We start from the raw sequence: 24268 nt of genomic DNA on the forward strand, positions 1-24268 counted from the left end.
AGATGGAGAATTAGATTGTTCAGCTTCAGTTACCTAGAGGGGAAGAATTTTATACTAGAGTAGTCTTAAGTGATTTTACAGCTTTTTGCTGTTAAGGAATGTTTAAGCATCTGAACAATTGCAGATTGTGCTTTTTTATATTTGCAAAATTGCAAAATTGGGAGAGCTCAGGTAGTCCTGAATCCATAATCCGGATTCTTGCAAGCTGTTCGTTCATTTTTTAAAATGTTGGTGGCAATTGTTTTGAAACAAGTCTTTAGAGTGATAGAATACCACAGGTGGTGGGGACGCGGGTGGCGCTGTGGGTTAAACCACAGAGCCTAGGACTTGCCGATCAGGTCAGCAGTTCAAATCCCCATGACGGGGTGAGCTCCCGTTGCTCGGTCCCTGCTCCTGCCAACCTAGCAGTTCGAAAGCACGTCAAAGTCCAAGTAGATAAATAGGTACGTCTCCAGCAGCGTTTTCGTGTGCTGCTCTGGTTCGCCAGAAGCGGCTTAGTCATGCTGGCCACATGACCCGGAAGCTGTACGCCGGCTCTCTCGGCCAATAAAGCGAGATGAGCGCTGGAACCCCAGAGTTGACCACAAGTGGACCTAATGGTCAGGGGTCCCTTTACCTTCACCTATCCAACTGGTGCCTTTCCATGAACACAACAGCTTTTGATTAAATGGAGCTGTCTGGTGACAGCTGTTTTTGTCTATCCCCCCCACAACTGGAGATGGGAAGGGAATAGGCAAAAATCGCCTCCCTTTCTCTTCTGATGTGTGCCTCAACTGAAATAACAGCAGAAGGAACACCAGCTAGATTACACCCTTGGAAATGTTGTTTTCAATAGAATTAAAAATAAATTAAATGCAACATGACCTTTTTTAACATGCATGGTGTCTAGTGATCTTGAAGGATAAAACCTATGTATCATTTTTTCAGTTCTGGGTTGTTAGTTTCACTGATGTAGGTAGGAGAAATGAAGAATGCAGTTGAACTCTTAGGGCTCCAAATTCTTCTTTATCCCAGTGTGCCTTTGAAAGGGGAAGATATAACTTCCTCTTTCAAGGCATATGATAGTGTTTAAAAACAATTTCAAAGGCAATTTTCATAGTATTTCTCCATTTATAGTCTAAGCAAAGTTAATGACACATGGCCCCTTATCTTTAAAAAAATGTAATGCTTAAAAAATGCATTATCTACTTTTCAGAAACTGTGTGTTGCAAAAAAGAAGAGATAGCCATGTCTGATTTTCTCTTCATTTTCCCACCCTCTACCTTTGCATGTCTGTAGCTCTAATATTTCTTTTATTCGTCCTGTGAATTGTGCATCTTGGCCAAACCATCTCATTTCTTACTTTCTTCAGCTCAAAGTGAATGGTGAATTACTTCTAAAATGCTATTCCTATCCATGAAGAAATCACAGGATTTTGAAAGGGAAAAAGGCTTCTGTTATTTGACCGATATGATGATGATGTTATTTGAGCTATATTATTATTATTATTATTATTATTATTATTATTATTATTATTATTATTATTATTATTGTCATCATCATCATCACAATTATTCTGCCACATACATGCCAAAATGGCTTCTTGACTGTTTTTGTGCATTTGTTGATACTTGATGTTTGTTAACTGTTTTGTCTATACAAGACCTGCCGTGAAGCTAAATTTTCTGTTTATTGCACTTACAGGAGCACTGGCAATTATTAAAACAACAAATTTGGATCTCTTATATACAGTTTTGAGTTTGCTATTCTATAACGTTGCTGCTGCAGTTCTTGCTGCGGTGGTCCGTGTTACGAGAATGACGACGTTACATCACTTTTTATTTATGTTTTAATACATGGGTTTCGTTTTCGTTTTTCCTTCAGATGATTTTCCCATTTCAGTGGCAGTGTCCCTACATCCCCCTCTGTCCTTTGTCTCTGGCAACGGTGCTCAGTGCTCCCGTCCCATTCATAGTTGGAGTTGACTCCCGATACTTTGATCTGTATGACCCTCCACAAGATGTGGTTTGCATTGACTTAGATACAAACATGGTGTACATGTAAGTGGTTGTTTTTTCCCCAGTTTTTGTTTATATCCTCTGTTTTTTTTGTGTATGTATGTCTCTCTGTGTTTTAAGGCATTAATGTGAATTTGAATGTATTTATTTTATCCATTCAATCCAGTGAATTGGCCTTAAAATAGATCCAAAGTCTGTTAGATTCCTGTAAGTCATTCGAGTTGAATACTAGGCCATTCTGTTTGCTTTTTGGTTTCCGTCTGCTCCCTGCTGCCCCAACTGTAGCTCTAGATGCCTTTTCCTGAGTTTTGGGAGTAGTTTGGTGAATGGTGTTGAGGGAGTGAGCTGTGCTTCATTTTTAAGAGGAGTTTTTGAAGGTGGCTTCATGCAAACTGCTCTTGATCCCGGACTTACTGTATTTTTCGCTCTATAAGACGCACCCAACCACAAGACATACCTAGTTTTTAGAGGAGGAAAACAAGGGGAAAAAATATTCTGAATCAAATGTTGTTGAAGAGGCTTTGCACGGCTATCCCTCAAACCAGAACAGCAAGAGGGATTGCTGCGCAGCAAATCCCTCTTGCTGTTCTGGCCTCAGCGATAGCTGCGCAGCTTGCATTCGCTCCATAAGACACACAGACATTTCTCTTTACTTTTTAGGAGGGGAAAAGTGTGTCTTATAGAGCGAAAAATACGGTAAAACAGAAAAAAACTCAGATACAGTAGAAAGCATGTCAAAGATCAGTAACCAATGGAAAACCGAGTCTTGGCTTCCAAAAGGCAAATATTTGTTAGTGGACAGCATTGGAAAGTGTTGGACTCTCCTTCCTTGGAAGTTTTTAAGCAAAGGTTGGGTGGCCATCTGTCACGGATGCTTTAGCTGAGATTCCTACATTGCAGGGGGTTGGAAAAGATGACCTTTGGGGTCCCTTCCATCTTTACTATTCTGTGATCTCGTGGTCCAAATGTCCTGGCCACTGCTTCTGGCTACACGGTTGTGGCTTGACCAGCAACGACACGGTGGAGCTTTGAAGGTGCAGATGTCATGTCCTGTACCACGAGCTGTTATTGGCCTTCCGAGAAATGGGGAACTTGAGCCCACCAAGGCGCAGCCAGCAGAGCCAATGGTCAGAGCCAATGGGAGTGGAGTCCATTCAAATACCATATTTTTCGCTCCATAAGCCATCATAGCCATAAGACGCACCTAGTTTTTAGAGAAGGAAAGGGGGAAAGCCCCGTTTGTGGGGGGATCAGCTCACAGTTGTGCAGCTTCTTTTGCAAAGGGGAAAAGCCCCGTTTTTGAGGATCAGCTCAAAGTTGTTGAGCTTACTTTGCAAAGGGGAAAAAAAATCGTGTTTTTATGGGGTTCAACTCACAGTTCTGCAGCTTCTTTAGGAAAGGAAAGGGATCCGTTTCTACAATTTCCAGACAGATAATCTAAACAGCCAGCCTCATATCGTTGGGGAAACAAACAGCCTCCATCTGCAGAACATTCAACAATGGAGGCCTGGGCAAGGGGCCGGCAAGGGAGCCAGCGATCGACCACACATTTGCTCCATAAGATGCACAGACATTTCCCCTTCCTTTTTAGGAGGAAAAAAATGCGTCTTATGGAGCGAAAAATACGGTAACTGTTCGCTCTAATGTAGTTCTAACAGCACTCGGGAGGGTAGCATATGAGTCCTCACAATTTCTTTTCCGGGTTGGTTTTTTTGGGGGTAGCGGAAGGGAGACCACTGGGGCAGCCACTGGGTGGTCTTTGGATTGGAGTGAGTTGCAAGGGGATGGGGGCAGTTCTGAGCAAACTGTGAGGGGATGGGGTTTGGCGAAACAGAGTGGGGGCTTTAGCAGGTAGGCTGGGATGGGGGCTGAAGGAGCAGTGAGAGGATGGCTGTTTGGGCCAGATGTAAAGGGAGGGGGCTTGGTATCAGATTGGGGGGTTGGGGTACGCAGGGTTTGAGAGTAATGGGAGTGGCAGCCTCTGGTTGCATGTATTTGCCTGTGACTGTGCGCTTGATCTGGTGCAAGACCTGTGTTCAAAACGATAAATCCACATTACAGTTAGTGCTACTTTTAGTACAAATCAATGGGCTGCTTTAGATCTGACACCAAACCATGGCTTGAGGTGGTGAGAATGATCTAGGCAGCCTTGCCCTTGGCCTGATCCAACAGGGGTCTTCTTATACAGCTTGCCTGGTAGTCCCAAAACAACACCTTGTTTTTTTCAGGACAGAAAGTCATCGGAAGCAGAAGACCTAAACTGCTTCTCAAACACAATGATAAACCTCCACAATTTTATACTGGGGAACCTATGAACAACTCTCATATCTGGAGTTCTGTTAAAATATAGTATAGGATGCATGCCCAGAAATGGCCTCATGGGGAAGTCCAGCAGGCCAAGATTGGTTCATGGGCTGGAATTTCCACACACCTGACCTAGAGAGACATAATTCCCCCCCAGAAGCTGAAGGTCTCTTGCCTTGCGTCAGGGAACAGTGCAATCCTGCAAAAGGTCAAAGGCAGTTCTGAACACAAAGTGCAAATGAGCCGCAACATAATTTAAAATTAACACCACCAACACCAGGAATAAAGTCCCTATGTGATTGTACTAAAACACGGGTCGGCAAACTATGGTCCATGGGCCAGATATGGCCCAAGGGGGGTCGTTAAACTGGCCCCCGGCCCTTGCCACCCGCTCAGTCAGTCCCCACATGGAGCTAAACTGGTGCGCTGTGCCGGTTGCTCTGTGCGGGGACTGACTTCTGGGATGCAGCCATGGCTTCCTACAGCCAGTAGGAAACAAATCAAAGAAACAAATCATTAGGGTGTTGCCAGGTGTAAATTCTTGTGAGCATTACAACTGCCCACATGGACTTGGGTCTTGCTTTGAAAGCTTTTATTTTTGGGTGTCTATCAATGAATTTTCACATTATGTTTTTTAAAAAAATTTTTTTATTGGTTTTACAAAATAAATCACACAATTGAGAATTTTTTTTGGAATATTAAACATAAAACGAGATTCTTCCGAATCTTAGGACCTCCATCCTCCCCTCTGTGGGTCCTTTAAATATCTTCCCTGTTCAGGGAAGTTTTTAATCTGTGATATTTTACTATATTTTTGTTTCTATGGAAGCCGCCCAGAGTGGCTGGGGAGGCCCAGCCAGATGGGCGGGGTACAAATAATAAATTATTATTATCTTAATCTACTGCATATTATAGTTCATCCGAATTAGATTCCTCCAAAATATCCAAAGTCTTTGTAACATTTCAAGGGTTATTCAAAACCTGCCAAAGAGTTCAAGTGTTCACAGCGTTCTTTTAAATACAACCTTTTTGTCCCATTCTCTATGGAAGTTTTGATCCTCCTGATTTCTGATTTCTCCAGTCAGTCTAGCCATCTCTGCGTGTCACATGTTATGTTGGTCACAGGTCATTTGCTAGAAAACCTTTTCCCCACAGTTTGCAATAAATGTTAAGTTTGACACTTGCCCGTGAAACATTAGCCCTTTCTAGAAAAATACATATCCATGCCTTTAGAGAAAACACTCATCCAAATTACAGATAAATTGTTCAGATTGCAAAACTGTTATTTGCACCTTTTAAAACACAGTTAAAATAAAGCCTTTAAACTACTTGTGGCGTACTTCTTGATCATTTTCACAGCAAGGATCAAGTCAGTCGCCAAACAAATAGCTTAATGTTAATTGGAGCTAGATGACATTAAGTAATGTAATGTCTGTATGTAAAGAAGCATACAGATCTTACATTGGTCACCGCAGAATTACCCAGGAACAGTTGCCAAGATGACCTTGCGTTGAGGAAAAGGAAGAATAGCACTTCTCAGAAAAGCAAAGCGCTGTCACAGATAAGACACTTGTCACAGATAAGCAGGTCTTGTGTGTGACTCTGGTGCTACCAACTATACCATAGTGATGGAGGCATTACTGAGTGCCAGAAAAATGTTGAATAGCTTTCATTCATCAGACGGTCCTCTTCATTGTCTGACTTCAGTTGCTTTCAGAGTCTATTAACAGAAGTGACAATGAGAAGCTGTTTGTGTGCAGATATTGGGCGGGTCGATGGGTCATTTCCCCCCTCATATTAGTTTTTGTTGCTGCTGAAGACTGCCTGCTGTTTAATTGCAGGGTTCCCCTAAATGCATATCTGTGTCTGGGAGAAGCAAGTATTCTTCTAAAACCCCTGATATCATTCTTGTAGTGTTTTCTCTCCATCTCATCTCACCCATTTTAAGAACTGAATGCAGCTGTGAATAATCTAGCCTCTATATCTGCATATACCTCTACATTTAACTGTTGGCCTTAGCAATGGTAACACATGCCATTAAGTATTAATCCACAAATCCCATATCCCGTCCCCCCCCCCCCCATTTTTAAATGTCACGCGCTGTGGTTTTCTTTTGTTTTCTGAAGTGCAGTTTTATTTCTCCTAAATGTTCCAAAACCTTCCTCTCAAGCACCAGGAGGAATATATAAAGCTGAGTTTATTTTTGCCAGTCAGGTACTTGCTGATGTGCAATCCCAGTCTTGGTCACGATCCCAAAAAGGATTATGGGCATATGTTAATGAGCTGCACACAGCCAGAATTATATTTCTGCATTCTTGATGTAGCTTCCCTTGCAGAAGACACAGGCCTCATTTTAAGCAGCAGAGAAACTGTGAAGCTCTATACTGCAGCTGTGCGTGTTTCACAAACACTAATTATTTAGATCCTGCCCTTGATCTTGTGTATAAAGGAGTGGTTCCCACATTTGCATTCATAGTGTAGGCTTTGTGTGAAATGATGGCATGCTGATGGACACAACAGATTCCAGCAATTATTTCACCTTCCTTCCAGATGCAAATAGACTCCAACTCCCACCAGTCCTACCAGAATGGCCAGTGGTGTGGGATGTTGGGAGTTGTGGTCCATCAACATCTGGAGGACTAAAAGTTCCCCACTCCTGGATCCTGGATCAAATTACTTATTTTTGATTGACAGTCTGTTCCCAGTCTGCAAAAAATAAAATAAATGCTTGCTTCTTTCTGACACCGGCCTTCATCTCAGAGAAATAACAGCATAGTGATTCATCGTGGTTTTGAATATTTGCATTTCTTGCAGGTATAATAGTTTAAAGGCATATCTGAAAAATGAAAACACTTGAATCTTTTGCCATGCATGTTCAAGACTCATTAAAATAAAAAATCCGATGAAGGTACAAAACTGTATGCCTGCCAAATTTAATTGTACCTGAGCAATTTCCTCCTTCCCTGACTGGAGGGGGAAATCAGTTAAAATGTGGAAAACCATTTTTAAAAATGCAGACACTGAAATAGGATAGGGAACTCCGTGTTGGAATACTGCCTAAATCAAACTTAAATAAAATTTGTGTGTTCTGGGATTAGATCCAAATTCAGTTAAGAGAGCTCTATCGCTTTTTCACGAAACCCAATAGCTGCTACCAGATGTTTCACTTCAAAAAAACAAAAGGTGCTTTGGGGTGTGGGAGCGTTATAATTTCCTTTCTTCTTGGGCATTAAGAAATGCTAGAATAAAGCAATACATTTTCCACCTTGAAACATATATCTGTTTTGATTTGTGTGTGTATGTGTGTGTTTTCTCAATCGTGTAGATCAGATGATAAGAAGAGCATGAACTGGAAGCAGCTTCCTAAGAAGCCATGCAAAAGCCTGCTCAGCACCTTAAAGAAATTGCATCCACAACTGGCATTAGGTAAACCATGGTGTAGAAGGAGAATAAAGTTGATTTAAGCAAAAGAAGATACCGTATTTTTCGCTCTATAAGACGCACCAGACCACAAGACGCACCTAGTTTTTGGAGGAGGAAAACAAGAAAAAAAATATTCTGAATCTCAGAAGCCAGAACAGCAAGAGGGATCGCTGCGCAGTGAAAGGAGCAATCCCTCTTGCTGTTCTGGCTTCTGTGATAGCTGCGCAGCCTGCATTCGCTCCATAAGATGCACACACATTTCCCCTTACTTTTTAGGAGGGGAAAAGTGAGTCTTATAGAGCAAAAAATACGTTAATTATAATGGTGGTGTTATAAGAAAAAAAAAGCTGCTTCTTTTCCCTTATGGGATACCCAAGAGGGCCCAGGGGTCTGAACACTCATCCCCCACCACCACTTTCTGGACACAGCCCAGGAGGAAGGAGCAGAACCACTGTATAACAGTGCCCCCAGCCCCTCTAGATGGTCCAGATGGATGTTATGGTCGATGGTGTCAAAGGCCGCTGAGAGATCCAACAGAACTAGGAAACAGCTCTCACCTTTGTCCCTAGCCCACCAGAGATCATCAACCAGCACAGCCAAGGCAGTTTCAGTCCCATGATGAGGCCTGAATCCCGATTGGAAGGGATCCAAATGGTCCGCATCCTCCAGGCATGCCTGGAATTGTTCAGCAACCACCCACTCAATCATTTATCTGTTTTAGACCCCTAAGTAGTAGCAGTTGCCCCAACATTGTCCTGTTCGCCTCTCTATAGTTCCATCCTTAATTTCATACATTGTGGCAGATTGCAATGTTTAGCTGGTGATATTGTGAGGTTGAGCTAGTGAGTTATCACAATGTTGAAAACCAGATATCGCCTAGTCCTTACACCCATTGTGATTTGCGATATATTGCCAGCTCAAATACGATGAAACAATTATCACAATGTGAACTTCAAACCGATTTTGGACGATATATCAATACAGTGATACCTCGGTTTTTGAACATCTCCATTGACGAACATTTTGGTTTTCGAACACACCTCGGAAGTCGAACATGCCGCGTGACTTCTGCTGAGTGCAAGGTCCTGAGGCCTAGCTGTCGGCTATTGAGTTTTCGGGTTTCGAACTTTTCAGAACTCGGAACGGTCTTCCAGAACGGATTACATTCGAAAACCAAGGTTCTACTGTTTATCGCCAAGCCCTACCAGAGACTAGCTTCCCTTTATTTGCGAGCCAGGATTTGTGGTTTATTTGGAATTTGATGTTTATTTCTAGGAGGAAACAAACCATGGGCTCTGGTTTGCGTGGAAGTGAAACCAGTCTGGTTTGTTTTCTCCTTGGTGCCAAAAGCAGGAACAAAGCAGGACTATTTGAGTAGCATGCAAAAACATGCTGGTAATGATATTATTTTTTAAAACTATGCTTTGATGGGAAGTGTGAACTCGGCTGGTAATATAGAAGGGGTTAAATTATAGAAGGGGTTAAATTACTACTGGGACGTGGGTGGCGCTGTGGGTTAAACCACAGAGCTTAGGACTTGCCGATCAGAAGGTTGGCCCGTTGCTCGGTCCCTGCTCCTGCCAACCTAGCAGTTCAAAAGCACGTCCAAGTGCAAGTAGATAAATAGGTACCACTTCAGCGGGAAGGTAAACGGCGTTTCTGTGCGCTGCTCTGGTTTGCCAGAAGCAGCTTAGTCATGCTGGCCACATGCTGGCTGTACACCGGCTCCCTCGGCCAGTAAAGCGAGATGAGCACCGCAACCCCAGAGTCGGCCACGACTGGACCTAATGGTCAGGGGTCCCTTTACCTTTTACCTAAATTACTACTGCCCGTGTACTTACCCTGCAGAATCAGTAGGGAAATTTCTTATCTTCCTCTTTTGGTCTTCTTCTTGGTTCTTATCAAGAGCTGTTGTTTCTATCTGCAGTGAAACTGCTTGCTTCCACACACATGGAAAAAAGCCATGGTGCGTTTCAGCTAAAACTCTTTGCACACATCACATTTTCCTGTGACGGGTAGAAAGTGCCAGGGTGGTGGTTGCAAAGGAGATTTCCTTTACTGTGTGTTTAGGAAAGGCAAACACATTTTGCTGTTTACTGAAGGCTATATTTTTAACACATAGTGCCAAGCATAATGCGAGTTTCAGTAACCTCACTGACTTAGCATACACTTTTATTTCAGCTTTCACAGATCTGCTGATAAAAGGGTATGACATAATAGCTTGAAGCTAAGATGTTACGGCGAATGGTAAAGTTGAAAGTCAAAGCCCATAGAGGTTTTAGGTTCCAAACGCTGTAAATTGCACTCACTCTTAATTCCCCTCTGTCTAAGCATTCCTTGATGGTTAGCCTTTTTAATATTTAAATAAACCACACCTGTGGAGCTGGAAAAAAAACCCCATTTAATTCAGCTTGTCTCCGCCTCCTTCCAACAGTTCACAGAAAGACACAAGAAGGCTCTGCGGTCGAGATGACCCCTATAGAGGCAGATTTCTCGTGGCACAAAAAGAACACGCAATTCGAAACGGAGATTCAGGAAGCCTTTCTACGCTTCATGGCATCTATTTTAAAAGGGTACAGGACGTTTCTTAAACCGATCACCCAGGCACCTTCGAATAAAGCTACTGCTACAGATTCCTTGTTTGACAACCAAGGTGAGTTTTGAGAAGAACCTGGGCACTGGTTGAAATGTAGTGCTAGCAGTAGTAACAGGGCCATTCTCAGCTTGTGTCTCGCAGACGTCCTCTGTATATCCACAGAGCTGCACTGTGCATGTTATTGGACTTCAGAGTTGGAGGGCAGTAGAGTTTAAAGTCTTCGCAGCACCAGAGTGTGCTGGAATCTTCTTGCGCAAGCCCTGTTGAAATTAATGGGAAAACCTATTTATGTTTGTTGGTTTCTCAAATGCACCAAGCCTAGAGTATATAAATATCATATAGGGTTACACTCAATGGTCTCTCAATGGTTGGCAGGAACCACCCAATCATGCTCCAGATCTAAGTGAATCCACAACCTGATTGGCTTACAGTAGAATTCCGGAATTAGCCAATCATGTGCAGCCCATTGTGTAAATAATGTATATAAAGCAGATACTGTGAGGGGACTTTCATTCATTCCTCCTCACCACTATGAGCTGAATAAAGAGCATGAAATCACTTTGCGACTCTGAGTATATTTCACTTTATTTAATTTAACTTTAATTTTAAATATTTTAAAATTAAATATTTAATTTTAAGGGTTCCCACCCTTCCCCCATCCTTCCCAGAGCTTATTGTCCTCATCTTATTTTGTCAAAATTGCAATTTTTTACAAAATACTAATTTTCATTGTGGCAACAGAAAACTGACAGCACAAAAAATGCTGTTGTCGTAGAAGCTTCTCAAAGGAAATGGGCAGGTTAAATTTGGATAGGCAATTCATCTTTCTCCTTTTGGTTTTGGTTCTGTTTTCCCCTCCCCCCCCCCCCCCCCCACCAAGAAGACAGGATTTGTAAGCAGAGAGACAAGGGGATTTGCCTCCCTCCTTGCAGAGGACTATATTGAGGTCAATTTGGAAGAGTCAAAATGGCTTCAGGATTGCTCTCCTGTACTATTTCAGACACGTGGTTCATATACTTATGTATGTGTTTGCCTTGTACATTTATGAACGTTTATTTTATATTGGGACCTTAGAATTCTTACAACACAGGCTTGGTGCCTATGTTCAGGGCATCTCATGAAGACTCTCTTATTTTCCTAGGAATGTTAAGATCTCCAGGGCGTGCTTAACTATTTTTGTTCATGTGTGTTTTGTTTTCTGTGCTGTAGTTGGTCTTGCTTTGTTTAACTTCTGGGGTTCTTGTGGGTTGCTTTTTTATAGTTTTTAACTTTTGACCGTTAACCACCCGGAGGACATTATTAACCGAGTGGCATATAATGATATAAAGAAATATGAGCAGAAAACACTTAGAATATAATGGGGAAATGGCAAGTTGCTAAATTAAGAAGCTCAGTATGCAAATAAAGTTAATTGTGAACCTTTTATCTCTAGCAAATTGTCTTGTTTCTTAACTAGGGTTTTTAAAAAGTAGGGATCGTGCCTACACAAAATTCTACACGGTTTTAACAAAGACGCAGATATTTAGCAGCTTCATTGTAGAATGCAGTTTTGTGAGTGACAAAGATACTGGACTGGCATTCTTTGACGACTGTGTAGAAAAGGTAAAAACTTCTTTCTCTTTTTTGTCTAACTAAATGTGATAGTGTTAGGCTTTTGATTCTCTTTGCTAAATGCTCCTGAGCAGGGGTCAGCAAACTTTTTCAGCAGGGGGCTGGTCCACTGTCCCTCAGACCTTGTGGGGTTACAGGGAACCAGGCAGAGGGCCTTCTCGGTAGTGGCACCCACCCTGTGGAATGCCCTCCCTACAGATGTCAAAGAGAACAACAACTACCAGACTTTTAGAATACATCTGAAGGCAGCCCTGTTTAGGGAAGCTTTTAATGTTTGATGTATTACGGAATTTTAATATTTTGTTGGAAGCCGCCCAGAGTGGCTGGGGAAGCCCAGCCAGATGGGTGGGGTATAAATAATAAATTATTATTATTATTATTAGGGGCTGGACTATATTTTGAAAAAATAACAATGAACAAATTCCTATGCCCCACAAATAACCCAGAGATGCATTTTAAATCAAAGGACACATTCTGCTCATGTAAAAACACGCTGATTCCCGGACCGTCCGCGGGCCGGATTTAGAAGGCGATTGGGCCGGATCCGGCCCCCGGGCCTTAGTTTGCCTACCCATGCTCCTGAGTCTCTCCTTCTTTGATGTGTCAGGAATGAAATTTCACCCCCTGAAACAGCTTGAGTTGAGTTGCTTATTGTAGTTTTATACAGGGAATGTGTGTGGCTAAATAGCAGCGCAGTATCTACATATATCAGCCTTAATGGAGAAGCCCATGTAGTAGAATGGATTTGGCAATAATTGTAGTCATGTGGATATAGAGCTCTTGGAGCTTGTTTTGAATGGCACATCTCTAGCTCAAACTCTCTCTTATAATGGCAGAGGGAGTTATCCATGGGCCTGTGTGATTTGTCTCTCACTCAGCTTACTAGTCCAGGCTATCGGTACTAGTCCATCGGTACACTGAAAAGTATGCCTACTTCTCCTTTGGGAACTTTCTGTGTTTAATATCCAATAGCAGCTTTTCTTAGGCAAAGAGTATGGAAAAAAATATTATACTCAGTTTTGGAGTTTTTAATATATGCTTTCCTAATTTTTATCGCCTTTTCTAGCTTTTTCCAGAGAAAGGATCAGAAAAAGGAGAAAAGGTATTTATTTACTTCCTATAGGAACATTTTAAGAGTTTTCTTGTATTTTGCATGTCTGGACAATATTGTGGGAATTGTGGTTGTTTAATTATATGCCTTAGAATTTTTGATAGGCTAATACAGAGTGTATGATAGCTGCAAAATACGTGTCTTGTAAACTGGCCATGCGTTGATTTTTTTTTCAGTGGACATTTTTGTAACTTGCCCTGGGGCCATTTGGTGAGGGCCAGGCAATAAGTACAAATAATAAATCAATAAATAGAATTGGCACGTGCTATTTTTCATGGTGCTGCTTCCTGTACTTAGAGATGCAAGGCAAGGCATTAAACTGGCATCATCATGTGCAATTTCAATTAAATGTATTTGCAGGTTGATACGGATTCCACAGAGGATACCCGATTGATTGAACTTGATGAGTCGCAGAAGAGTGAACACACGGTGTTTATCATGCCACCTGAGCCTCCCCCTGATGACGGACAGGATAGGCTACCTAAATACAGGTAAGGCAGCCTGGATACATTTTTGTCTTCATCCTATTTATAAAGATTTTTCTGGCACACTTCAACCTTTTATATTAGCCTTCCTGCTTTAAAAATTACATTGCTACCTTGGTCTTGGTCTGTTCTGAATTCTGATAATGTTGCATCGATGGTCGTTGGCGTTTCTTGCTTTTTTTCTACCCAGTTTCATTAACAATGTGCTACGGCATGGATATTCCCAATGTCTGGAAGTTATTTTGTCTTGTGAAAGAAAGGTATTTTGGTAGTACAGTATTGCATAGCCTAGCATTCTAAATATAAGCTTAAAAATTGTCTTGTATTAATAATAATAATGATAAATTATTATTTGTACCCCGCCCATCTGGCTGGGTTTCCCCAGCCACTCTGGGCGGCTTCCAACAAAGATTAAAAGTGCATCAAAATGTCACATATTAAAAACTTCCCTGAACAGGGCTTTTTTCAGATGTCTTCTAAATGCCAGGTAGTTGTTTATCTCTTTGACATCTGATGGGAGGGCGTTCCACAGGACAGGTGCCACCATCGAGAAGGTCCTCTGCCTGGTTCCCTGTCACTTCACTTCTTGTGGTGAGGGAACCACCAGAAGGTCCTAGGCGCTGGACCTCAGTGTCCATGCTGGACAATGGGGATGGAGATGCTCCTTCAGGTTTACTGGGCTGAGGACATTTAGGGCTTTAAAGGTCAACACCAACACTTTGAATTGTGCTTGGAAACGTACTGGGAGCCAATGTAGGTCTTTCAAGACTGGTGTTATGTGGTCTCGGCGGCCGCTCCCAGTCCCCAGTCTAGCTGCTGCATTCTGGATTAGTTGCAGTTTCTGGGTCACCTTCAAAGGTAGCCCCACAGAGAGCGCATTGCAGTAGTCCAAGCAGGTAGCACCTTAGAGTAGAGTACTACACCTAAGCTGCAGTAGCACCTTAGAGACCAACTAAGTTTGTTCTGGGAATTTTAACACTGATCAGATGTTTGAGCAGCTTCTTAGAGAAAGTGTGGCATAGCTTCTTTGCATATTCAGTAGGATAAATGGATTGTAGAGGGTTCTTAATTCTAAGACCCTTAGGTATAATGTCCAGGTTCTTACATTTAGTCAGAAAGGAGATATCGGTCTGTACCTGTGCAAGTTTCTTTGTGAGGTTGATGGACTTCCATTTCATGCAGCTCAATGGTGCTCAAGTTGGTCTCTAAGGTACTACTGGACAATTTTTTAATTTTTTAATCTATTTCGACTGCGTCAGACCAACACAGCTACCTACCTGTATCTAAATATAAGCTATTATTCAAAACATTATGGTTTCGATCCAAAGAACTATGCAACTCATTCTGTATGCATGAGAGAAGCTAGGAGCAGCTCTTCTCAAAAAGATTATCTTGGCCTGTTCTTGGCCACCTCCAGCTGCTTGCCAAAGCTCTTTTGAAAACTGGAAGGAGAATTCAAAAGCAGCTTGCGATACAAGAAGAGGGTGAAAATGAAATTCCACCGGGAATATCCCAAGTCTTTGGGCATTCCCCTGTTCCTGTTGAGAGCCTTCATCCCAACATCATCCAGATGCCTTCTGAAGGGGAATCCAAAATGGTTACAAATCATACAGAGAACTGGTCTGGTTGTCGTATCAATTTAATGTTTTTTGGTGAGATCTCACAGGGCTCCAAGTGAGACTGAGAACGGCTGTAGCTCAGTGGTAGCACACATGCACATTCAGTAGATTCAGTCCCTAGCATTTTCCGGTTGAGAGTCTCAGGTACCAGGACTGAAAAGGAAGTGTTGGAGAGTCACTCAATGTTAGGGTGGACAATATTGGCTTGACTCTGTGCGTGTTACAAGTGTCTGCGTGCGTACATGTACACGTGTACAAAACAGATTCTTGCCATTTCTACTACAGTGGTACCTCAGGTTACATACGCTTCAGATTACAGACTCCGCTAACCCAGAAATAGTACCTCGGGTTAAGAACTTTGCTTCAGGAAGAGAACAGAAATCGTGCAGCGGTGATGGGAGGCCCCATTAGCTAAAGTGGTACCTCAGGTTAAGAACAGTTTCAGGTTAAGAACGGACCTCTGGAATGAATTAAGTTCTTAACCCGAGGTACCACTGTAATTAAAATGCTAATGACATATTTGATCTTATTGGTAGAGTCCCCACCTGCCCCAAAGCAGTTTTACTAATCACTGTGGTATATTTTCAAGTATAATTTTATACCTTGCATTTAACGTTCAGCTGCATTCATCCCTCTGTATTTCTAGGAGTGGTACCTCAGATTACAAATGCTTCGGGTTACAAACGCTTCGGGTTACAAACTCCGCTAACCTGGAGTAGTACCTTCAGGTTACGAACTTTGCCCCAGGATGAGAACAGAAATCGCGTGCCGGCAGCAGCAGTGGGAGGCCCCATTAGCGAAATTACGCCTCAGGTTAAGAACGGTTTCGGGTTAAGAATGGATCTCCAGAACGAATTAAGTTTGTAACCCGAGGTACCACTGTATGGCTAAAATCCACCGTGCACAATTCTTGGTTGGAAGTTGTCGAAGTGGTGTCGTATGCTAAATATATTGTGCTTCAACAAACAAACAGGCTTGGCTCACACCTTTTGAACTTGTCTCTTTCAGCTATAAAACCTTCCCCAGGCTAGACTTGAAGCTTTTTGACAGACCACAAGAGCTCAAGCTTTCCTTCAGCAGGCACTCAACCGGAGGAAACATTTCCAATAGTCCAGCACTTATGGCAAAGAGGACAAAGCAGGTCAGGTTTTTATTTAAAAGCAATGTAAGCAATATAAGAGGAAGCATATATTTTATGTAAGCAACTGAGAGATTTTTTTTAAAAAATAATTGATATATACGTCTTGTGAAATAAAATAAATGTGTAACTCTGAGAATAGCTGAATGTTCAGCTCTGAATATTTGAAGCAGAGCTAAAACCCTGGGTTCTGAAAGCCATACTTTCAGAACTGCTTTCTGTCTTCCACACTACATGTTGTTAAATGATTGTGAGATGTGACGTTCTGACTGATCACTGTGATTTTCCCCCCTTTTGTTTTGCTTTGCTTTTCTGTAGGAGATAAAAGCAGCTCATAAGCTTGCCAAGAAATACTACGCAAATGCTTCCCAGTGGGCCAAGTGTCTCTTCAGCCATTGCTACAGCTTATGGTTCATTTGTCTCCCAGCTTATGTTAGGGTTTCCCACCCCAAAGTCAGAGCCCTGCAGCAGGCATATGACGTTCTTATTAAAATGAGGAAAACTGATGTGGAACCACTAGATGAAGTAAGTTAAACAAAACCATATACCACATAAAGAGATCCAAATGCATTTTTAATCTTTGCTTGATATTTGTATTGTAGAACTGTTTTGTTTTTGTTTTTTTACCAGAAATTTCAAGCTTCCTTAGTTTTGGATTAAATGAACTTCAGATATTTCCTTTTTTTCTCTGAATACAGAAATCAGATATGGTCTAAATAAGCAAGCCAGAAATCCATTTAGTGACTTGAAATCTAGCTATCTTACTCTGCTAGTGTAACTGCTCAGAGGAAGAAAATGTAGTGAATTCTGTCAGTTATTAGCAGCACTTCAGATCTTTTTAATCACAGCAATGGCCTTAGCATCCATCATTCTTGGGTGGTGCTGTTTCTGAGTTAGACTTGGAAGAACAGAACTGTAATGTGTTCTCTGTATACAACCTCTTCCTCTCTAAATGTGGGAAAGTAGTTTCGGCAAACTCTAGTTGTCTTCCCTCAGAGAATAACATTTGCCTCGCTCCACGGTCAAGCACACATACTCAGGAATATGTCTTTCTTTCACCGGACCCTCCTGTAATTTGGTAAAAAGTCCAATTGCTCAAAAATTTCTTCTTACAATTAACCTATAAAAATATAAATTAATGGCCAGATGAGAAAGCGAAGTTTCCCTGGGGAGAAAAGCATGAAAAAAAGATGGCAGTGATGCAGAAAAAGGAAATTATTTTGGACAGGTCAGCTTAAACCATCTGCAAACTTTAAAAGCTTATTCTGAAACTATTTGTCTCCTCTTCCACTTGGACTATAATGGGGAATGTAATAATCTTGGCTCTAACATATCGTCACACTCGCTTCCTTTAGTGAGTTCAGGGAAGTTTTTAATGTGTGACATTTTAATGTATTTTTAATCTTTGTTGGAAGCCGCCCAGAGTGGCTGGGGAAACCCAGCCAGAGGGGTGAGGTACAAATAAATTATTATTATTATTATTATTATTATTATTATTATTATTATTATTATTTGAGTTTCCTCCTCTAAACCTTGCCTCAACCAAATTTAGATGGGGAAAATTGGGAACATATTTCCATGCAGATGACACCCTTAGGTGTCAAGTTTGGAAGTAATGAGAAAAGTATTGAATTAGCGCCACCAGAATAATCTTTCAAAATTTGGCATAAGGAACTGAAAATCCACCTAGCTGTCACATCAGGTTTGGCACAGGAATAAGGAAGAATGCGACCTTTGTTTGGCGTGGCATCTATGGGTGGTGAGGGGAATTTCGGGCCCAACCCCTTATTATTAGCTTGGCTTATTATTGGTATTATCATTCCCCCCCCCCCAACCTCCTCCCTGCCTTTTCTTTCCTCACTCTGAGAAAGGGCTAAGGGGATCATTCTTCAGAGTGAGAACTATATATGAGAGGGCCTGTGCCGTACCAGCTTGGAGATCTGTTTTAAACTTAAACTTCATTTTTGAAAGTTTCTTAAAACATTCCTTCCAGCTCCACTGCTGTCAACCAGCCCTCTCCATTGGGATCTTGGTTGTCGAACGGCTTGGCTCCCGAACGCCGCAAACCCGGAAGCAAGGGTTCTGGTTTGCAAACTTTTTTTTGGAAGCCGAACATCTGACGTGGCTTCCGTGGCTTCTGGTTGAGTGCAGGGGGGGAAAGGAGATTTGGGGAGGGAGACCGAGAGGAAGGAAGGAAGGAAGGAAGGGAGAAAGAGAGAAAAATGGGTAAAGGGATTAATTGAAATTATTAAAGATTGGTATAGGATTTAAGAGATTTAAATTTTTATAAAGATTCTATAAGGAAAGCAGAAAGCAGCAAGAAATATCAAGTAAAAGTATCGGAGAGGAGATCAGCGTAAATGAAAAAATGAGACTTGTGGTTTTGTTACATATGATTTTATTTTTGAGTTGTCTGCTTATTTTGGAATTCTTTGCTGTAAAGAATGTATATTATGTGAATAAAATAATAAAGGATTACAAGAAAAGAAAGAAAGAAAGAAAGAAAGAGAGAAAAATAAAATTCAGAAAGTAAAGGACTTCCAATTCTTCATCTGTCTGCTCTATATAAACAATATTCACTTCATCCACTCCAATATAACACCGAACAAAGCCACTTTCTGTGAACAAACGTGATCTTCAACCCTGAAATCCAAATGTCATTATTTCATTTTCCTTTTCATGCAGAAAGTCATAGAGGAGGCCTTTATATCTTTTGCAGGTAGTCGCATCTGGCGCCGAAGTTACTTCTAACAATATGAACTTTTCCATCTTTTACCAGGTGTGCTATAGGGTTGTGATGCTGCTCTGCGGACTTTGGGGCCATCCTGTTCTGGCTGTGAGGGCTCTCTTTGAAATGAAAATTGCTGGCATAGCACCCAATGCCATCACATATGGGTACTACAACAAGGTAAGCAAGCAATGGGGTCAGCGGTTGGGGGAGACCACAGTCAAGGAAGCCCTTACACACCGTGTAGATTCCTCTTGTTCTGGGTGGTGACCTTGAGGAACCTTCCTGTTTAGGCTTGTTATTTAGGGCCAACTCTAATAATAATAATAATAATAATAATAATAATAATAATAATAATAATTTATTTATACCCCGCCCATCTGGCTGGGCTTCCCCAGCCACTCTGGGCGGCTTCCAAAAGAATATTAAAATACTGTGATACATCAAACATTAAAAGCTTCCCTAAACAGGGCTGCCTTCAGATGTCTTCTAAAAGTTGTTGTTCTCTTTGACATCTGGTGGGAGGGCGTTCCACAGGGTGGGCGCCACTACCGAGAAGGCCCTCTGCCTGGTTCCCTGTAACTTGGCTTCTCGCAGTGAGGGAACCACCAGAAGGCCCTCGGTGCTGGACCTCAGTCTCCGGGTAGAATGATGGGGGTGGAGACGCTCCTTCAGATATACTGGACCAAGGCCGTTTAGGGCTTTAAAGGTCAGCACCAACACTTTGAATTGTGCTCGGAAACGTACTGGGAACCAATGTAGGTCTTTCAAGACCGGTGTTATATGGTCTTGGCGGCCGCTCCCAGTCACCAGTCTGGCTGCCGCATTCTGGATTAGTTGCAGTTTCCGGGTCACCTTCAAAGGTAGCCCCACGTAGAGCACATTGCAGTAGTCCAAGCAGGAGATAACCAGAGCATGCACCACTCTGGCGAGGCAGTCCGCAGGCAGATAGGGTCTCAGCCTGTGTACCAGATGGAGCTGGTACACAGCTGCCCTGGACACAGATTTGACCTGTGCTTCCATGGACAGCTGTGAGTCCAAAATGACTCCCAGGCTGCGCACCTGGTCCTTCAGGGGCACAGTTACCCCATTCAGGACCAGGGAATCCTCCACACCTGCTCGTCTCCTGTCGCCCAAAAACAGTACTTCTGTCTTGTCAGGATTCAATCTCAATCTGTTAGCTGCCATCCATCCTCCAACCGCCTCCAGACACTCACACAGGATGGTATCCCTTGAGCCACCTATCTGTTGTAACTGGTAATGGATCTCACTTCTTCATCCGTCGAATCTGTTGGATATTTTTCATGGCATTGTCCCATAAATGTTAAAATTCCAGCAGCTCTCAGGTTTAGTTGTTAGTGAGATTGTTTCAAAGGGGGGAACCCCTGAGCACAGCTGTGGTGCAATATAGCATTGTATAGGAGAATGGGAATGCTTAATGCCTTGAGTTTTGGGCAGTGGGCGAGGTCGTTAAGGAAGTGAGGTCGTTAAGAAAGAGGTTAAAAAGAGAGGGAGCGAGTACACAGCCCTGCTTTACTCCGCGGTTTATGATGACAGGATCTGTCATTTCATTCCCTGGTGTTGTTCTTCTACGGCAGGTGTTCTTTGTATAAAGCTTTTTGATCAGGTAAAGTTGGGTTCTAGGCCCATTGTCTCCAATTTGGTCCATAACAGCCCCCTGTCAACAGTGTCAGAAACAGCCTTAATATCTAGGAAGGCCACATAGAGATGTTCTGCCACTGGGGAAGTGGTAATTCTGTATTGATTTGTTTTGGATGTTTGTATGTGTTGCCACATATGGGACGCGGGTGGCGCTGTGGGTTAAACCACAGAGAAAGTTGGCGGTTCGAATCCCTGCGACGGGGTGAGCTCCCGTTGCTCAGTCCCTTCTCCTGCCAACCTAGCAGTTCGAAAGCACGTCAAAGTGCAAGTAGATAAATAGGTACCGCTCTGGCGGGAAGGTAAATGGTGTTTCTGTGTGTTGCTCTGGTTCACCAGAAGCGGCTTAGTCATGCTGGCCACATGACCCGGAAGCTGTACGCCGGCTCCCTCGGCCAATAAAGTGAGATGAGTTCCGCAACCCCAGAGTCGGCCACGACTGGACCTAATGGTCAGGGGTCCCTTTACCTTTATCTTTACCTTTATGTGATGCGAATAAAAGGTTTGATGATGAATATAGCATTGTCCCTGAGATTGCAGTAGATAAATGCGAGTTATTTGAGTTTGTTAGAGCATTTTGACTATGGGAAACATTGGCTTAATCATCTCACTTTTCCAGGCAGTTTTGGAGAGCCCATGGCCCAGCAGCAATCGCAGTGGTATATTTCTCTGGACGAAGTTGCGAAATGTGGTGCACAGCATGGCACAATTTAGGCAATGTCTCAGAAAGTCAACACAGTGTTCGCAGGCTATTTCAATACCAGGTAATCCTACAGACCAGCTTCTGCAGAATCTGGGTATAAAGAGCTCTCTTGTTGGCTTTAAGGTAGCATCAGGGGATTTCATCAAAGATCCATGTAACATAATTTGAGAAGCATCAAGCTGTATCTTGTTGGAAAGAGAGTGGGGGAAAGGCACCTTTCCCCACCCATTGTGAGACTACCCACAGGTATTCAGATTCTGGACAATGGCTTGTCAAGAAACAAGTTGGGAAGTTTTCGCTTCTGTTTCTGATTAACGACAGCTTTCCATGTCCTCCGATCCTGGGCAATTTCAATTCTGGTTGGTAGAGCAAGACCATTTCAGCTTGTTTTCATTAACCAAAAATAAGATGATCCACAGTTTATGATGTGATGGCATTGCTAGAGATTTTGATTCCCGATTTTTTTAAAATTTACATATGCTTTATACGTATATAATTGTGTTTTCTCTTATTTTTGTGAAATCGCTCAAGGCGTTTAATAGGCAAGCGATTCATAAAAGGACTGTGGGACCTCGGTTTTCGAACATAATCTGTTCCGGAAGACCATTCAACTTCTGAAAAGCTCGAAAACCGAAAGCGGAAGCCTCAATTCAATAGGGGAACTCTAAACGGAAGCCACGTAGCACGTTCAGCTTCCGAAAATCGTTGGAAAACCAAAGCAGTTACTTCCGAGTTTTCGGTGTTTGGGTTCCAAAATGTTTGTCAACAGAGACGTTCGAGAACCGAGGTTCCACTGTAATTAAATGCGTGCTAAAAGAAAGCGATAGGGACGCGGGTGGCGCTGTGAGTTAAACCACAGAGCCTAGGACTTGCTGATCAGAAGGTCGGTGGTTCGCATCCCTGCGACGGGGTGAGCTCCCGTTGCTCGGTCCCTGCTCCTGCCAACCTAGCAGTTCGAAAGCACGTCAAAGTGCAAGTAGATAAATAGGTACCGCTCCAGCGGGAAGTAAACGGCATTTCCGTGCGCTGCTCTGGTTTGCCAGAAGGGGCTTAGTCATGCTGGCCACATGACCCGGAAGCTGTACGCCGGCTCCCTCGGCCAATAAAGCGAGATGAGTGCCGCAACCCCAGAGTCGGTCACGACTGGACCTAATGGTCAGGGGTCCCTTTACCCTTTACCTAAAAGAAAGCGAATACGAAACTGAAACGTAAGCTTCCGATTTCTTTGCTGGTGCACAGGAGGGATGGAGGAGGAGAGAGTTATTCTTGATGGCCCAGCGCAGACTTCCTCAATCTCAGCCCTCCAGATGTTTTGAGACTACAATTCCCATCATCCCTGACCACTGGTCCTGCTAGCTAGGGATCATGGGCGTTGTAGGCCAAAAACATCTGGAGGGCCGAGGTTGACGAATCCTGGTCCAGCGCTTTCTCTGAATGCAGCCAGCCGCTGTCTCTTTTCTTTTTGAAAATGTTCATGTCTTTTGTATCTAATTCACTCTTGTTCCTGTCTTCAGCTCCTCAGATGCACACGGGTGGAAGTGATGGGGACACGGTGAGCCATGATAGTGTGACTAGTTCTAATGATGCTAACAGTGGGGAGCACACCTTCTTCGTCAGAGACTTAGTCAGGCTTGATTCCATTGCTAATCACTCTAGCACAGGTACTAGATACGTTGGGTTTCACTAACTGCACACCCTCCTTCTGGTTCAGGGGTTCCCAATTGGTGGTCCGTGGACCCCAGAGGGGTCCGTGCGACCCAACTGGGGGGGTCCGCGGCACCATCCACATAACAGAAACTACCATAGAGGTCTCAACATTTTCAAAAGCGGGGGTCCTACTTTTGGCTTTTGAAAAACAGGGGGTCTGCAGTCCTTAGCTCATTGGGAACCACTGTCCTAATACATTGCTGACTTGAATTTCCCTTGCGTCGTTCTCTCTGTTTGCAAGAAATTGTGTACCGTGACGTTTTGAGAGTTGAACAGCCAAATCCATAAGGACACAGTTCATGGGGTGATCATCAAGGAAACAAACGGCATGTGTCAATCACAGGCTGAGTGCATGTTTCTACATGGGTTCAGGCATAGAAGTATCTCACTGGCGTTATTCTGCATAAAGGAGGAATAACTGGGGACAATATTAATGGGAAAGGGGGGGGGGAACATGACACAGTGCTGTTGATTAATAATAAGGAAGTATAGCTTTGTGTCAGCTTGGAACTTGAATTCGCCCACCCTAGAGCAATTTAGTCTTCAGAAGCCAGTGGATAAGGCAAATTCTTGTACATACATGTAATCTGTTGATAAGAATAGAGCATGCTGTTCAAATTACAAATTGGCAAACAACCCGTTGGCAGGAAAAGCATTGTGTTATATGTATATAAAAATGTATATTTGAACTTGGCTTACGTTTCGGGGAGGGAAAAGGGGAAATTGCTAAGAAGCAGCTGCATACTCAATGTGGAATATAGTGTTTCAGCCAAATCAGCAATAACTTGCATCAGGTAGAAACATTATAGATTGCAACCAACATTTGGTGGCCAGATACGAATGTGCATTTAGGGTTTTCTTTGGTTTTTCCTTAGCTCTGTGTAGTGTATTTTTATGAATACTCCTTAAATGTTTTCTTCCCCCTCTCACTCAGCCTTTCGAATGATATATGTTATGCATTTTAAATAAAGACAAAACTGAAGGCATTGCCACACACAGATCTTCCTCATAGCCTGTCCATGTTTTTCCTCTTCTCTCACTTTCTGGACTAAACTTTCTGACATCTTTCCTTTTTAAAGCATTTTGAGTCTCTCTTTCCTGTGTAGATGGCCTGGCTGTTTTTGCCTTGTAGAACGACTAAACATTCCTTCTCTCTGATCTCTCTTGCTCTGCTTCTTGCTCTGTGC

At 42.8% G+C, this 24268-nt stretch overlaps 1 protein-coding gene across 1 annotated transcript in view; it reads left to right on the plus strand.

Moving 5' to 3' along the window:
* Nucleotides 1-24268, plus strand: part of DENND4C (DENN domain containing 4C) — an 80739-nt gene that overhangs the window by 36287 nt on the left and 20184 nt on the right. Inside the window, exons 10-20 of the mRNA XM_083419256.1 lie at nucleotides 1864-2039; nucleotides 7627-7727; nucleotides 10159-10377; nucleotides 11777-11922; nucleotides 12998-13033; nucleotides 13403-13533; nucleotides 16155-16287; nucleotides 16603-16809; nucleotides 19064-19192; nucleotides 21291-21435; nucleotides 22889-23035. Coding sequence (XP_083275382.1) covers nucleotides 1864-2039; nucleotides 7627-7727; nucleotides 10159-10377; nucleotides 11777-11922; nucleotides 12998-13033; nucleotides 13403-13533; nucleotides 16155-16287; nucleotides 16603-16809; nucleotides 19064-19192; nucleotides 21291-21435; nucleotides 22889-23035 — 1570 coding nt within the window. The remainder of the gene's footprint in view (nucleotides 1-1863; nucleotides 2040-7626; nucleotides 7728-10158; nucleotides 10378-11776; nucleotides 11923-12997; nucleotides 13034-13402; nucleotides 13534-16154; nucleotides 16288-16602; nucleotides 16810-19063; nucleotides 19193-21290; nucleotides 21436-22888; nucleotides 23036-24268) is intronic.

This window comes from Podarcis tiliguerta (genome assembly GCF_965153285.1).
Source record: "Podarcis tiliguerta genome assembly, chromosome: 17".
Lineage (NCBI taxonomy): Eukaryota > Metazoa > Chordata > Lepidosauria > Squamata > Lacertidae > Podarcis > Podarcis tiliguerta.